Source organism: Pan troglodytes, chromosome 21, assembly GCF_028858775.2.
Source record: "Pan troglodytes isolate AG18354 chromosome 21, NHGRI_mPanTro3-v2.0_pri, whole genome shotgun sequence".
In the NCBI taxonomy this organism is placed as follows: Eukaryota; Metazoa; Chordata; class Mammalia; order Primates; family Hominidae; genus Pan; species Pan troglodytes.
In genome coordinates this window covers 57,881,365-57,897,549 of record NC_072419.2, presented here as the reverse complement: position 1 = coordinate 57,897,549, position 16,185 = coordinate 57,881,365, and the positions used below count along the sequence as shown (strand labels likewise).

General features: G+C 46.1%; 1 protein-coding gene across 2 annotated transcripts in view; it reads left to right on the top strand.

The window, feature by feature from the left end:
- ATP9A (ATPase phospholipid transporting 9A (putative)) overlaps positions 1 to 5,792 on the top strand; it is a 172,036-nt gene extending 166,244 nt beyond the window's left edge. For both annotated transcript variants that reach the window (XM_024352113.3, XM_009437420.5), the window contains exon 28: positions 1,133 to 5,792. In XM_024352113.3, coding sequence (XP_024207881.1) covers positions 1,133 to 1,269 — 137 coding nt within the window. In that variant the 3' untranslated portion in view covers positions 1,270 to 5,792. The remainder of the gene's footprint in view (positions 1 to 1,132) is intronic.
- The last annotated feature ends 10,393 nt before the right edge of the window (positions 5,793 to 16,185 follow it).

Here is a 16,185-nt window from a genome sequence, read left to right as displayed (position 1 = left end):
GGGCCTGAGGTGGTCACAGAGATGTGGCCCGTGCTCAGGAAGCTCAGCTTGTTTGTGATAGGGACACACCACAGGACCGGGTCAGAGGTGTAGGAATACCACAGGGTGAGTTGAGCCTTGGGCCTGGCACTTAGTAGGTGCTGCCTCAGTGGCAGCTGCATTTCAGCATCCTGTGCTCAGAAAGTGGAGAAGGGGCTTATTCTGGCTTCTGCTGTATTGAAAGCCACAAACTGTCACTCCTCTCTTAAGAAAACCTCATAACCGGGTTTATAGTCCTGCAGCAGGAAAGGCAGTACGCCCGCCCCCCCACCTTCCATCAGAGTCCCTGAGGGTCAGCTTAAGCCTTTCTCTGACAAGGGGGTCTGAACACTTTGCACCATGACCCAGATTCATCCTGTGGCTTTCTGCGACCATCACTGGAAGCAGAGGGTGCATTTGAATGTCACTTTCCGCTCGCCAGTGGCCGGGACTTAGAAAGAAAGACTCTCCAACTGTTAGACAACACCAAATCAAAAGCATCTCTGAGTTTTCTTCCCCTGTAATTTTCTTTCCTTCTTTTTTTCTCTTTTTTTTGAGACAGTGTCTTATTCTGTTGCCCAGGGTGGAGTGCGGTGGTGCAATGTTGGCTCACTGCAGTCTCAAGCTCCCCGGGCTCAGATGATCCTCCCACCTCAGCCTCCTGAACAGCTGGGACTATAGGCATGTACCACCATGCCTGGCTAGTTTTTGTATTTTTTGTAGAGACAGGGTTTTGCTGTGTTGCCCAAGCTGGTCTCAAACTCTTGGGTTCAATTCTTCTGCCCGCCTTGTCCTCCCAGAGTGCTGGGATTAAGGCATGAGCCACTGCATCTGGTGGCCCCCATAGTTTTCTTCTCCTGGGTGTTAAAAGTAGCATTTCACTGTCAGGAAGCTACAGAAGAGAGAGCGAGGAAAATCAAGCTGCGGCGCTGTGTGCTCTTAGCCATGGTACCTTCCCTTACAGTCCATGGAGAAAGAGGGCCAATGCCAGGAGGCTGTGGGTTTGTGACGGGAGATGACTTTCCCTTTGATAGTTGTGACGCCTGTTTCTGGACCCCATGCACCTTCCGGAATATTCCTGCCTGCTCACTGCTGTCTTCCCGTTTCCTTGCAGATGTGTACTTCATCGCCACCTTGTCATTCTTGTGGAAAGTCTCCGTCATCACTCTGGTCAGCTGCCTCCCCCTCTATGTCCTCAAGTACCTGCGAAGACGGTTCTCTCCCCCCAGCTACTCAAAGCTCACATCATAGGCCGTGCGTTCGCTGGAGGGGGCCCTGGTCTCGGCGCTTCCCTGATGGACAGAGCTCAAGTTCCATTTATATTAACCGCCACCTGTGGATTTTGCAGTAATTGCTAACACATGCAGTTTTAATGGGAAGAGGCTCTGCGCCTAAACGGAGTCCTAACGCTGCATCAACGGGAGGGAGGGTCCTGAAAGAGACCCATCTGGGCCTGTCTGAACCCCTCGTTCTTCATGTTTAGGTGAATGTGAATATGTTAAAGCTGGTGGCTCAGCTGGGAGATTTATATGGGTCACTGTGCGAGCTTCCTTATGACTTGAATTTTGTTGTCACATGATAAAAGTTTCTGGGTAGCTGAAGGTTGTAGAAGGCTCGTGTGTGTGTGTGTGGTTTTTTTTGTTTTTTGTTTTTTAAAGAGTCCTAATGTGTATGTACTCTTTATGTCTTTCTTGCTCTTACAAAGAGGTGTCAGAAAAATAGAAAGCTCTTGGTGTCGGTTTGGGAGGAAAAGACAGTGACATTTGGTAAAAAGTTATCCACACAATAATCTCCATTCGGAAATGCTCAGTATCGTCTCCAGCCAGCCCTGCTTATCCAGGTTACACTGGATTCCTGGGATCGTAACCAGTAAATGAGAGGAGAGGGAGAGAGAGTGTCCTAAGTCCAATCTGTTATCCTTGATCTGATTCAGCATCCATAGTGCGTGAGTTAACTTCACCTGCCACCTCGTAAAAGAATTTCAGAGGTGTGATCCCGCTTTATTGGGACCTGGTAACAATCACAAAGCCAGTGGCTGTTTGAGAACGACCTCAGACATTTTCAGCAGAGTTGTTTTAGCAGGAAACGTGCCACTGAATGGCCCCTAAATGTGTCGACAGTGTGATAAGAGACTCAACTAATTCTTTAGGCAACATGGCAGATGTGACTCAGATCCTCCAAGACCAAAGTGGAAAGGTCAGGGGGCTGGGACTCTTCTCTTCCATAGAAGCCTGTTTCCTGTTAGGAGGCATAATGGAAGATGACCCCACAAAGGCAGAGGCATCTTTCAGAACAACACTGGTGGCAGCTTTCGGAACAAGGAACCCCTGGTGGGAGGACACCCAAGCTACAGCGTTGGGATCTGGGATCTGTTCCACTGCCGGCAGATTTCAGGGGGAACTTGCTGAAAGGCAGCCAGTGGTGAAGATTTCTCCCCTCCCAGGATGGACTACATGCCGGCATGTTTCTTATAAAGCTGTGGCTGCTTGTTTCAGAGGAAGGGAGTTTGCAGTCGCGGGACGTGGTAGAGCAAGGCATTCTTGGGTTTTCAAGTTGCTTCTTGCAGAAGCCACATATGCATGCCATAAGGGTTAAGTTGGTGGATCTTTAAGAGCCAAGTGTGGTTGAGATCTTGGATTTGCGTTTACTTCTTGATGAATACATATCCTTCAAACCCTCTGCCTGGCGCTACTTCTGTGTGCTTCAGAGATGTACATCACAGCCTGGTTTCTGATGCCTACTAACTCCTGCTCTTGGAGAGCTGGAGACACGAGGATCAGATAGTCCCTTGCCTTTGGAGCACTCTTGATAAGCTTTTGTATTTTGTGTTGTCCTTTTAAAATGTTCTAGAATGACTTTACGTTGCAGGTACTGGTTAATTGGCTGTTGACACCACATCTATTTTGTCTTATGATTCTGCAGTTTTGCAGTACTTTTCTCTATCTGATTCAGCCATTTCTGCCAGAGGGAAAAGGTCGGCAGAAAAGATGTATTGAGTGAATAGTTAAGGATAGGATCTTTGTCCAAAAATTTCAGAAAGATTGAGCAAATCTGACGTCTTCATTGAGTGAGTTTCTGTGTTTTCAAAGGTGGAGGAGAAGGTTGTGCTGGAAGTTTTTAAGCCTCCGTTTTCTTGGAAATCAGTCTGTAACACTGGCAAGTCTTAAGATAGTCCCGTTTGGAGTTTGCAGACCCTGTACCTGGCTCTGTAACACTGGCAAGTCTTAAGATAGTCCCGTTTAGACTTTGCAGATGCTGAACCTGGCTCTGTAACGCTGGGAAGTCTTAAGATAGTCCTGTTTAGACTTTGCAAACCCTGTACCTGGCTTTGCTCGGAGATTTGGGATGCTGGCTCCTGCAGGCAGGGCGTGTGGGAGCCTCGTCAGGAAGTTTGAGAGGTTTCCAGCAGAAGCAGAATGAAGATGGTCTCCCTGGCCTTTTCCTTCATTCTCAATTTTGATTGAGGTGCACAAGTTGACTTTTAAAGCCAACGCTTAAGATACTGATTGACATCTTCAAGGGAGAATGCTCCCAGGAGGGGCTGAAGAAGCCATAGTTGGAAGTGGAAGGTACTCGTCAGTGTTCTCCACAAACATTTTTACTCTGTTGTCTCAGCCGCACTGGGGCGGAGGTGGTCAAGGGTGAGAAGGACCGACACTCAAGTGCAAACTGCCACGTCGTTGGCCCATCCCATCAGTGGGCAGCTGGCTGACGCCATTCACTGGACGGTCCCTGAACACCTAGGAATGCACACACCGTGCTTCTCAGACACTGGAGACGCAAAGGCAGGAGGATGCAGTCCGGTGAGAGGACACGATCTTTACCTGCACAATCAGACTGTAAGCCCAGCAGAGAGCCCCAGGGGCGCCTGGGCACTTCTCGGAGGTCATCTTAGTGGTGGTGGGGAAGACAAAGAAATAAGCAAACAAGAAACTAGAGTTGCTATACAAGAAACTCTCCTGAGTTTGTAAACCTTAAGCATAAGGATTCAGTTGACCTTTTTCTTGGTTCATCAATCTGGAAAGAACTTACATAAAGCGCCATTGACACTGTCACCTGGGAGCTCCATGGGCCGTAAGTCTTTGACAGCCAATTTAATTTGAGGTCAGAGGGCCTTGAGGTACACAGTCAGCACTGTTTGAACACTTTTCCTGAAAGCAAAACTCACAGCTCCCTGCGCCCTCTGACAACACTAGCTATTTCTGCCAGAGTAAGAACTTCTATTACTATTTTATTATTGTTCATATGTCTTTTGATGATGGTTGTGTGACAGGGGGAAGCAGGATCTATTTGGTTTCTTCCCCCTCCCCCCACCCCTTCCTTTTTGTCTCTTTTTTTTTCTCTAAGAAAATCACCAGACTAGTTTTTCCATCTTGAGTAATTTCTTACGTGGGACAGTTTTGATCCTCATTTTGAAGGCATGCGTGTGCACATGTGTGTTGCCTGTGGTGCCAGGTGAGACAGGTGGCACTAACTCCAGCTGCTTGGAAGGCATCCCAGGGCGCATCTTAAAGTTGGAGCAGACCTCCCTTTTCCAGCCCCTGGGGCCAGTAGACCACGTGCTGGAACTAGCATTGTAAAATTCCCATCCCAGTTCCGCTCCCCTGGAGTGAAACCCTTTTTTTTTTTGTGACAGTAAATCTTAAAAGTCATTGTCTGTTTATGAACATTTCCTCAGTTTCTTCTCTGCTGAAAATGTAAGCCATGCTACTTTTTAATGTATTTTGAATTTTGTGCTCATTGGAAATTGATATGCTAATGCCTCCCCCACCCCCCGCCAGACTTTTCTTTTTATACTTTGTCTTGTTTTTACTGGGGTAGGCTGGGCATGCGTGCGTGCCTTTAGGGCAGCATTTTAAACCTTTGCCAAAATTGCAAATGGGACATGTACATTCTTCTGCTCCATCCTACTTAAACACCTATCAGCTATTTTTATCTTTAACCTTTTCTGTGTGTTTGAAGTGTGTGGGGGGTGTGTGTGTGTGAAAGAAAGAGCGAGAGAATGATGTCATCTAAAGTTTTTTGAAGAATTATTTGGTTTTCATTGCATTAAAATTCTATCACTCCCAGCTTTGTTTTCATTTAAAAAAATATACAAAGAGCTTTGTAAATACAACACATTTTATTTCTCCCCCTTCTTTTAATGTACAGCTTTTTTGCCGCTTATATATACTTAAAATATTCCCATGAATTATGTCCAGTTCTTCTTGGAAAAAAATTTGTTTTTGAATGAACCTGCAAAGCATCCTGCAGCGTGAGCAGCAGCATCTTCTGGATGCTCAGAAGCATCTTCTCCACTGGAGCTCAGAAGCATCTTCTCAGGCCAAAGCGGCGTTACCCGTGAATCTGTCTTCTCCGCCACAGCATGGTTTGAGGCGCAGTCTGTTAATATAGCTGGGCCGTGTCAGTGACTGTTGTGTTTGTGGGGTCAGGTGGGGGGCATGGTATTTGCAAAAAAAAAAAAAACAAATTATGGCTAATTTATTATTTTGTTGCAGTGGGGTTAACTGTAAACTCATGTAAGAGTCTGTGATTTCCTCATTGGTTGATCTCTCTCTCTGTAATCCTCATTGCAAATTTTCACCAGGACAGTGTTTTTTGATTAGAGGGGAGCTCTGGCACAGTATGCTTTAATTTAGCAGGAACTTCCAGATGATTTAAATTCTCGATGCTGTGATGACACACATGTGATCTTTCGTGTTTCTGAGTGACTCTACTTTCATTGTTTGCCAGCGTGGCTCGTTGCTGTTGCCCAATAAAGCTTGTGTACGTTCTGCCTTGGGGGATTATTTTAATTTGTACAGAAACATGAATTCTGGTGTCAAAATGAGGACTTTTTATTATAACGCTCCTATTTTTTCTTTATTTCATGGTACATGAAATGTAAAGAAAACTCTTTCCAGTTCAGAAAATTATTTTGATTTTGGCAAAACCCAAATCAATGCATGTTATTTATTATTTTGTACTATTGTCCATCCCAGACGTGTCAGAATTTCAAAAGGTGATAGATATAAATGGAAAATAAGATGAAAACCATAAGCTTCATGTTGTATTTCTATACACGGTCCTCGATGACTGAAATATATATATATATATTTTTTTTTATCGAGGGATGGAACATATAGGAACAGTCAGTTAAGTTTTAGGCAGAAAAAATTTTTAAGGCCCGGCGCAGTGGCTCATGCCTGTAATCCCAGCTTTGGGAGACCAAGGCAGGAGGATTGCTTGAGCCCAGAGTTAGAGACCAGCCTGGGTAACGTGGCGAAACTCATGTACAAAAAATACAAGAAAACGAGCTGAGTGTACTGGCTCAAGCCTGTGGTCCCAGCGACTTGGGAAGCTGAGGCGGAACAATCACCTGAGCCTCGGAGGTCGAGGCTGCAGTGAGTCGTGATTGTGCCACTGCACTCCTGCCTGGGCAACAGAGCAAGACTCCGTCTCAAAACAAAACAAAACAAAAAAAGCTTTTGTGTAGGAAGTAGTTGAAATCAATTGGGTGATTTTTGTCCCTTGGGGGACACGTGGCAGTATGAAGACCTTTTCAGTTGTTACAACTCGGGGAAGAGGAGTGCTACAAGCAAGGGATGCTGCCGAACACCCTGTGATTCACAGGGTGGCCCCCACAACAGAGCCCAAAGTGTCAAAAGTGCCAACATTGAGAAACCCTAATTATTTTTTTTTCGAGGTGGAGTCTTGCCCTGTTATCTAGGCTGCAATGCAGTGGTGCGATCTTGGCTCACTGCAACCTCCGCCTCCCAGGTTCAGGCGATTCTCCTGCCTCAGCCTTCTGAGTAGCTGGGCCTGCCACCACGCCCGGTTAAGTTTTGTATCTTTAGTAGAGACGGGGTTTCACCATGTTGGCCAGGCTGGTCTCGAACTCCAGGCCTCAGGTGATCTGCCCGCCTCGGCCTCCCAAAGTGCTGGGATTACAGGCATGAGCCCATACGCCCAGCCAGAGAAACCCTAATTTAATTGGCACGTGTCAGCTGTACCATTTGTCTGTCTGTATTTGTAAAAGGGCCCGGAGGTATAAGCTCGTGTGTCTCAGGAAGCAAGTTATGCCTCCGCCTACTATACCAAATACTATACCAAATGGTGTAATTAGTAGCTGTCTGCAATGTGAGCTGCTGGTTCCCTCTTTTTGGTTCTCAATGGAAAGGGCCATCCTCAGTATATAGATTAGAAAGATAATTGTAACTTAGTTGTGTTATCTCATGACAGCAGCAAAAGGAAGGTATGTGGTTTCAAAGGTAGGGACCGACCATGCTTTTCCTTAAACGTGTGCTATCCCTGCACGACCTTAAGCCTCTGCATTTGCCTGCAGTGAAATTCTGTCCATGTGCGGACACTCCTCCGCCGGAGCCGCTAGGGGGAACTTGAGGACTGAAAGACATTGCTGTTTCCTGTTTTCCACAACCAGCCGGACCCCACGTGCCCAACTGCCCTGAGTTTCAAGACTGTGCTTTCATAGCTTCAGAATTTATTTCATAGCCAGAGGCTCCGTGAAAAACAGACATTTCTTTTCATGTTGTTGACCAGAATATTTTGCTGGACTTAGTTAAAAAAAAAAAAAGGAAAAAAAAAAGCAGGGAGGGTGAGAGATGAATATTTATTTGCTCTTGGATATTTGCATTTTTGAATAATTGGCAAGTAGGAAGCTTTGCCAATTCACTGTTCAGTCTAATAAGGTTTTGAGACGAAATGTACCAACACCCCAAGTACTTTTAGTGTTTTTGTTATGAAACTTTTCAGGGTGACATGAAGCCCTGTGGTATTTGTGAGGAGGTCTATAAATGATGGATTTGCTCACCTCGAAATAGAACTGTAGTCGCTCCAAATTTTCCAGAAGTGGGAGCACAGTGACAGAATTCATTCAGGACTTGCTAATTTCCTACTTTAAATGGGTTACATAACAGAACCGGTCCCGCCTTCGCGCCTCTCAAAACTACCCATGAAGTGATGGTGAAATGTATCATTAAAAGCTAGAAATAGCTCTGCTAAACTCTGGGAAAAAGATGAGTTTTTTTTCTGATCTCCCTCTCCCCACCCCCCTTTTTTCACCCAAACATTGCATAATGTTAAAAAAGTCAAATCTTTCCGTGGGATTTAATTTCATTTTCCATGTGGCTGTGGTCGGAGGGGTAACTCAAGCACTTTGGGGGCTGGTGGATTTTTGGAGGATCACGCATTCCCGGATCAGTTTGCATCCAAAGCCTTAGCCGAGAAATACACCCAATCCTGGGGTTTCTCCCCATCCCTCCTGTCCCCCTTTTGTGGATGAGTTATCTATAACATAGCATCTTTTCAGAAAGCCTGCCTTCTTGCAGGAATGCCCAAACAAAGCCACCCTCCACTTTCCATGTTGACGTTTTGATTTTGAAATGGATTCCCCCTGAAATTTGGGGTAACTGAGTCACATGTGAAGTCATCGGCCCCACAACCTATGCTTGATACCAAGCCAGGGCTCATTTCTTAGAATTCAGCCAGCAGGTTATGTTTGCTTACATTAAGAGCTTGGTGTTCTAAGCCTGTGGTGTTTGTTTTCAAGAGATTTAAAAGAAATACTTTTTTTTTCTTTGATCAGATCAGGTCCAGATAAGCCCAGGACTATTTTTTATTTCCTTTGAGAAAGATTGCAGAGTCCAGAAGAAATGGAAAAAGTGTTGGGGGATGGGTAGATGTGCGGAATATGCTGACATTTTTATTCCTTCATTGATCAAATATTTACTGAGCACTTCCTATGTGTTAGGCACTGTTCTTGGGGCTGGAGGCGTGGCAGGGAACCAGACAAGCATAGTGTCTGCCCTCATAGTGATTACACTCTGTGTGTGTGTGTGTATGTGTGTGAAAGACAATAAACAGATTAAGACTAACATCAGGTGGAGAGAAAGCTTCCTAAGATAAAGCAGCCTAAGGGTTAGGCAGAGGATGACAACCAGGTAGGAATAAAGGTGGGGAAAGTGCTGGGAGTCAGAGATGGGCCCACTGGAGCAGAGGGCTGCAGGATGAGAAGGAGGGTGCTGTGCACCTCTGGACCCTGTAAGAGCAGAAGCTGGTAGTGATGCCCCCCAACCTATCCATGTGGGTGCCAGCCACACCGTCCCCCTCAATTTTCTCATGCCTTGTGGGTTTTTTTTTTAATCTCAAGGAAATTCTGCTTTCTATTCTATTAGTGGATTTAATGTAAAAAAAAAAGTTTTTAATGATTGGCCAATTCTATTCTCCAAGATCCCCAAGTAAATGGATTCTTTTTTTTTTTTTTTTTTTTTGAGACAGAGTCTTGCATTGTCACCCAGGCTGGAGTACAGTGGCACGATCTTGGGTCGCTGCAACCTCTGCCTCCCAGGTTCAAGCAATTCTCCTGCCTCAACCTCCCGAGTAGCTGGGATTACAGGCACGTGCCACCACACCTGGCTAATTTTGGTATTTTTAGTAGAGGCGGGGTTTCACCATGTTGGCCAGGCTGGTCTCAAACTCCTGATCTCAAGTGATCTGCCTGCCTTGGCCTCCCAAAGTGTTGGAATTACAGGCGTGAGCCACCGTGCCCAGACAGTCAATGGATTCTTGAGGAGTCCCTTTGCTTTCTCCTTGGGCTGCCCCATGAGGGGTATGTTCTCTAGTCAGGGATGCCCAGGCCAGCCTAGCATACTGGAGGGAGGTTCATTTCTAACTTTGAACAATGGCTAAGGCCACAGGACCCTGGGCAAGTTTGCGAAGGCGGAGCGTCATTCAGAGAGATCTGGGGAAGTGACATTGTGGTTGCAGTGTGTGCAAAGGCCCCAGGGTAGGAAAGGCTGGGCATGTCGGAGGGGCACAGGGCTGGAGTGCTGAGACCGAGGAGGTGGGGCATGGAGGAGATGAGGTCAGGGAGATAGGGAGGGCCTGCAGACCTTGGCATTCAGACTAAAGAGTCCGTTGCAGAACGAGCAAGCATTATTAAAGTTAGCCCTCTACACTGAACCACGTCCGAGGGCCCCTTTCACTCCTTCTCTTCTACCCCGCCTCACCGACCCTTTCCCACCTGTTCTCATTTCTGCGTCTATGTCCGAGGAGGCTCAGGTGCAACCCTTTCCATTGGAACCAACCCACTCCCATGCCCAGTGGTTCTGCATGACTTTATTGACATAACCACACTAGTAAATAAAGGAGAGAAGAAGCCAGTCCTTGGATGAAGTTTCCTCTTGCTTTTCCAGCGAATAGTACGAAGGGTCTCTGTTCAGCCCTGTAGCCTGGGGTGCTTTTGGCAGAGGTGCCTGTTCCTTCGACAGTCCTGGAAAGCAGGCTGCATAAACCAGCTGCCTAGAACTGGGAGGTGAGTGCCGAGGAAGAAGAGGTAGAGAAAACTTAACTGGCTCATGTTCTTCGAAGCTGCCACATTTCCCGAATATGCCCACTTGGGTCAAATTTCGAAGGCGAAGCCTTTTGCAGTCATGAACTGCGGGAGCCCAGGCTGTGTTCAAATTCCTCCTGAAGAAAGAAAGAATAAATGAGAACAGGCTGTGGAAAAGAATGTAGTTAGTGTCTTAAAGATGGCCAAATATTCATTCTCATTTGTCCTTTTATATGAAACAGATTTTTAAAAAGGCAATTGGAGTAGCTAACGACATCCAGAACCCCGTTGATTCGAGTGGGGCTGGGGGTGGGGGCTTAAATTGGCCCAAACAGCTAATCAGGCCGAAAGAAAGAGGTGAGTTGATTACCCTGGAAATTGCACAGGAATTCTTCAAAGATGTGGCCAATAATTAGAGTTTAAGATGCTACTCTTTATGCACATAACTTAGCATAATTTTATTAGGCAGCTCATCACCAACAGAATTAGTGAAAATCAGGCCAGAAAAAAATCTGAGAGCCAGGCTTATGCAGACGTGGAGGCTTTTGCTCTAAAATGGCCTGCTCACGCTTGGGGAAGACCCCAAGAGAAAGCACTACCTTTCTTCTGGGCCCTGAGCGGGTTGGGAGTGGAAATGAATCAGAGCCATTTCAGGGGGCTGTGCTGGAGTTGGGGACAATGTGGCCTGGACCTAGCTGGGACGGACACAGACTTGGTTTCAACACCAGTTTCCCCACTTACTGGTGAGTGAGATGGGGCCAATTCCTTAAATTCTGACCTCCCATTCCTTGCCTGTTTTTGGGAGCAGGAACCCCATTTGTGAGGATCAGCCATGAGGCTGATGGCATTAGAAGCAGTGCAGATATAGAAACAGTAGCTGTCATTATCACTCGAGGCTGCTGCTGATGGAGGGAGGCCTGGTCTCCACCAAGCTCAAAAGCCCTTCATCAGAATGGGTTTATGCTACTGTTTCCCCCAAACACTGCAGTCACCTGGCTGGCTAGAGTTCTTAGAAGATTTCAAAGTTTGGGGGCAGAGGCAATGTCCAACCTTGAATCTTTTTTTTTTTTTTTTTTTTGAGGCAGAGTCTCACTCTGTAGTCCAGATGCCCAGGCTGGTGTGCAGTAGTGAGATCTTGGCTCACTGCAACCTCTGCCTCCCGGGGTTAAGAGATTCTTGTGCCTCAGCCTCCCGAATAGGTGGAACTACAGGTGTGTGCCAGCATATCTGGCTAATTTTTGTATATTTAGTAGAGATGAGGTTTCACCATGTTGGCCAGGCTGGTCTCGATTGCCTGACCTCAGGTGATCCACCTGCCTCGGCCTCCCAAAGTGCTGGGATTACAGGCGTGAGCCACTGCACCCGGCCTCGACCTTGAATCTCTCTGTGCACCTTTCATGGATTTGCAAACTTGTCCAGGGTCCTGTGGCCCCAGCCGTGGTTCTCAGTTGGAGGTGAACCTGCCTCCAGTATGCTGGGCTGGCCTGGGCATCCCTGACTGGAGAATGTACCTGTCATGGGGCAGGGGACATACAGACAAAGGAGAAGGCAAACGGACTCCTCAAGAATCCATTTCCTCAGGGATCTGGAAGGGAGAATGAAAGTCATAGAATTGGCCAATCATTAAAAACTTCTCTTTTTACATTAAAACAAATTTATTAATAGAATAGAAAGCAGAATTTACTTGTGTTAAAAAAATATAGCTAAGGTATGCGGGGCTTAATACCTAGGTGATGGGTTGATAGGTGCAGCAAACCACCATGGCACACGTTTACTTATGAAACAAACTTGCACGTCCTGCACACGTATCCCAGAACTTAAAATTCAATTAAAAAAAAACAACAACACACAAGGCATGAGATAATTGAGGGGGAGGAGGTGGCTGGTGCCCACGTGGATGGGCGGCGGGGGGGCTTCACTATTGGCTTCTGCTCATAGGATCCAGAGGTGCAGCTTGAGAGGAACTGGCTTATCCTTAGCAAGCCAGGCGTCTGGCCCATGGTTAGGGCTCAGTAAACCTTTGTGACATTTGAGTTGGTTTTTAAAATAATTCTGGTAAAATATACATAGCATACAATTTATTATTTTAAACTTTATTTTTTTTTTGTGATGAGATCTCGCTCTGTTGCCCAGGCTGGAGTAAAGTGGCACAATCATAGCTCACGGTAACCTTGAACTCCTGGGCTTAAGTGATCTTCCTGCCTCAGGACCCCGAGTAACTGGGACTACAGGCCCAAGCCACTGTGCCTGTCTAATTTTTTAATTTTTTTTTTTGTAGAGATGGGGTCTTGCTATGTTGCCTAGGCTGGTCTCGAACTCCTGACCTCAAGTGATGCTCTCGCCCTGGCCTCCTAAAGTGCTAGGATTACAGGCCATTTCAACTATTTTTTTGTTTGTTTGTTTGTTTTGGTTTTTGAGACGGAGTCTGGCTGTGTCGCCCAGGCTGGAGTGCAGTGGTGCGATCCCGGCTCACTGCAACCTCTGCCTCCTGGGTTCAAGCGATTCTCCTGCCTCAGACTCCCAAGTAGCTGGGACTACAGGCATGCGCCATCACACCTGGCTAATTTTTGTACTTTTAGTAGAGATGGGGTTTCACCATGTTGGCCAGGCTGGTCTGGAATTCCTGACCTCTGGTGATCTGCTCGCTTCGGCCTCCCAAAGCGCTGGGATTACAGGCGTGAGTCACCGCGCCCAGCATTTCAACAATTTTTCAAGTGTACAGTTCATTGGCACTAAGTTCTTGAGTTTTAAGAGTGGATTCTGGGCTGGGCGCGGTGGCTTGTGCCTGTAATCCCAGCACTTTGGGAGGCCGAGGTGGGCGGATCATGGGTCAGGAGATCGAGACCATCCTGGCCAACATGGTGAAACCCTGTCTCTACTAAAATACAAAAAATTAGCTGGATGTGGTGGCGCTTGCCTGTAGTCCCAGCTACTCGGGAGGCGGAGCCAGGGGAATTGCTTGAACCCGGTGGAAATTGCAGTGAGTCAAGATTACGCCACTGCACTCCAGCCTGGCGATAGAGCGAGACTCTGTCTCAAAAAAAAAAAAAAAAAAAAAGTGCATTCTGGAAGATTCAGGAACCTGACTGAACAAAATGACTCTTGCCTTTTGATGGCTTTTTACACCTGCAAAGTACTTTCCCACCTAGACCTCACAATTTCGTGAGGCAGGTGTCATTATCTCCATTTTGTAGATGAGAAAAACAACACCGAGAGAGGGTGAGGTTGACCCAGGCCCACATAGCACCTAAAATGATTGAATTTTGTGGTTGAATTTTGACAGAGGATGTATCTGTGAGAAAAAACATCTGTTATAGCAGAAAACTCGCAAACGACCTAGTTTAAATAAGATATAAAGTGCTTTCTGTCTCACATCAGAGGAGGCTGGGGTTAGGAGGTTCAGGAGAGGTATGCTGGCCTGGATTGTCACTGGGAAACCAAGGCTTCTTCAGCTCTGCACTGGCCCATCCTAAGGCTGCTGCCCTTATCCTTCTTATCCAGGGTGGCTGCTGGAGGTCCCGCCTTCATGCCTGAAGTCCGGCCAGTAGGAAGGAGCAAAGAGAGGGAGCCCTGTCCTTTGAGGGAGACTTCCCAGAGTTCCCACACATTGCTTGTGCTGACATCTTGGGCAAATGACCACATGACCACACCTGGCTTGCAAAGAGGCTGGGAAATGTAGCTGTTTAACAAGAATACTGACAAAAAGCGAGGTTTTGTTTCTGAGGCAGGAGGGGAAAAGAAGGTGGGCAAACAGCAGTTTCTACACTAGACAGGGGAAAGACGTGGGATTCTAAGGAACCTTCATCTTAAATTACTTCATTTACTTACTATATACTATTTTTTTTTTCTTGTATACAGAGTCTCACTCTGTCACCCCGGCTGGAGTGCAGTGGTGCTATCTCGGCTCACTGCAACCTCTCCTTCCCAGGTTCAAGTGATTCTTGTGCCTCAGCCTCCCAGGTAGCTGTGATTACAGGTGCTTGCCACCACACCCTGCTAAATTTTTTTTGCATTTTTTAGTAGAGACAGGGTTTCGCCATGTTGGCCAGGCTGGTCTGGAACTCCTGGACTCAAGTGATCCACCCGCCTTGGCCTCCCAAAGTGCTGGAGTTAGGGCATGAGCCACCGCGCCCGGCCACCATACACTTAAAGTTAAATGGGTGCCAGAGTTGAGTGAACAGGTAGGAGACGTGAACTCGCCCTCTTGTGAGAGCAGTAGCTGTGATCTCACTAGGCACTCTCTGGCCAGACACATTATTTCTTTTTATTTTATTCCTTTCTTTTTTTGCATTCCTTATTTCATTCATCTTAATTTTCCCTGAATCTCTTAGTTTTTCTTCTCCTGTTGTCTTTTTGTTTTAAAAAAATGAGTATAGAATACATACAGCAAAGTGTATCTAGTAGGCTAATATTAAATGCATAGTGATACATTTTTGCATAGGTTTGCACCCATGGGACCCCTACTGGGATCGTGGAGAAAGTGTCTGATTCACTTTATGAGAAACTGCCAACAAACTCAAAGTGAGATACTACTTTATCCTTACTAGGATGGTTACAATTAAAAGGACACGGTCAGTGTTGGAGGGGATGTAGAAAAATCAGAACCTTCGCGCACTGCTGGTGGGAATGTGAAATGGTTTGCTTGCTTTAGAAAACAGTCTGGCAGTTTCTTTTGGGGGTGATGGTTGCACAACTCTGTAAATTTACTAAAAACCATTGAATTATATACTTTAAATGAGTGAATTTTGTGGCATGTAACTTATATCTCATTAAAGGTGTTAAAATCCTGCCAAACCATTTTCCAGAGTGGCTGTACCATTTTTGCATTCGTATGAGAGTTCCAGTTCTACATCCTTGTCTGCGCTTAGCATTGTCGGTATTTAATCTAGCCATTCTAACAGATGTGCAGTGGTATCTCACCATGGTTTTAAATATCATTTCCCTAACAGCTGATAATATTGAACATCTTTTCATGTGCTTGTTTGCCATCCACTTTTCTTCTTTGGTGAAATGTTCACGTCTTTTGCTCATTTGTAAGAATTAGATTGTTTTCTTACTTTTGAGTTTTGAGAGTTTTTAAAAATATACTCTGACTATATATATTGTTGGTAAGTGATTTGCATATTCCCCTGCCCCACTTATAGCTTGCCTTTTCATTGTCATTGTTGTTAATATTTTTAATTTTAGCCTTTCTGGTGGGTGTGTTCTGGTATGTCGTTGTGGTTTTAATTTGCATCAGATCACTTCAAGTCTGGTTTGTGGAGTCTTGGTTCAACAGCAGCTATGGCTATAGGCAAAATGCTTTACCTACAGAATCGTTTCAAAGAGGGATATTTTCATTATCTTTTCTTCCTTTTTTTTTTTTTTGAAACGGAGTCTTTCTCTGTCGCCCAGGCTGGAGTGCAGTGGTGCAATCTCGGCTCACTGCTACCTTCGCCTCCCGGGTTCAAGCGATTCTCCTGCCTCAGCCTCCCAAGTAGCTGGGACTGCAGGCATGTGTCACCATGCGCAGATAATTTTTGTATTTTTAGTAGAGATGGGGTTTCGCCACGTTAGCCAGGATGGTCTCCATCTCCTGACCTCATGATCCGCCCGCCTCAGCCTCCCAAAGTGCTGGGATTACAGGTGTGAGTCACCGCACCCGGCCTTCATTGTCTTTTCTATAGATGAGGATTTAAGAGCTGTGGTGACTTGTTCAAAGTCACACAATTTGTAAGAGATGGAGCCAGGATTGGTGCTCAGGTCCACAGACTTAGAGGCAGCTGCCTCTTTTAAGCTATAATCTAATTCAACTTCAAGCCTCCTGGTGAAAGCAACAGCCTCCCTTCTCTCCAGCA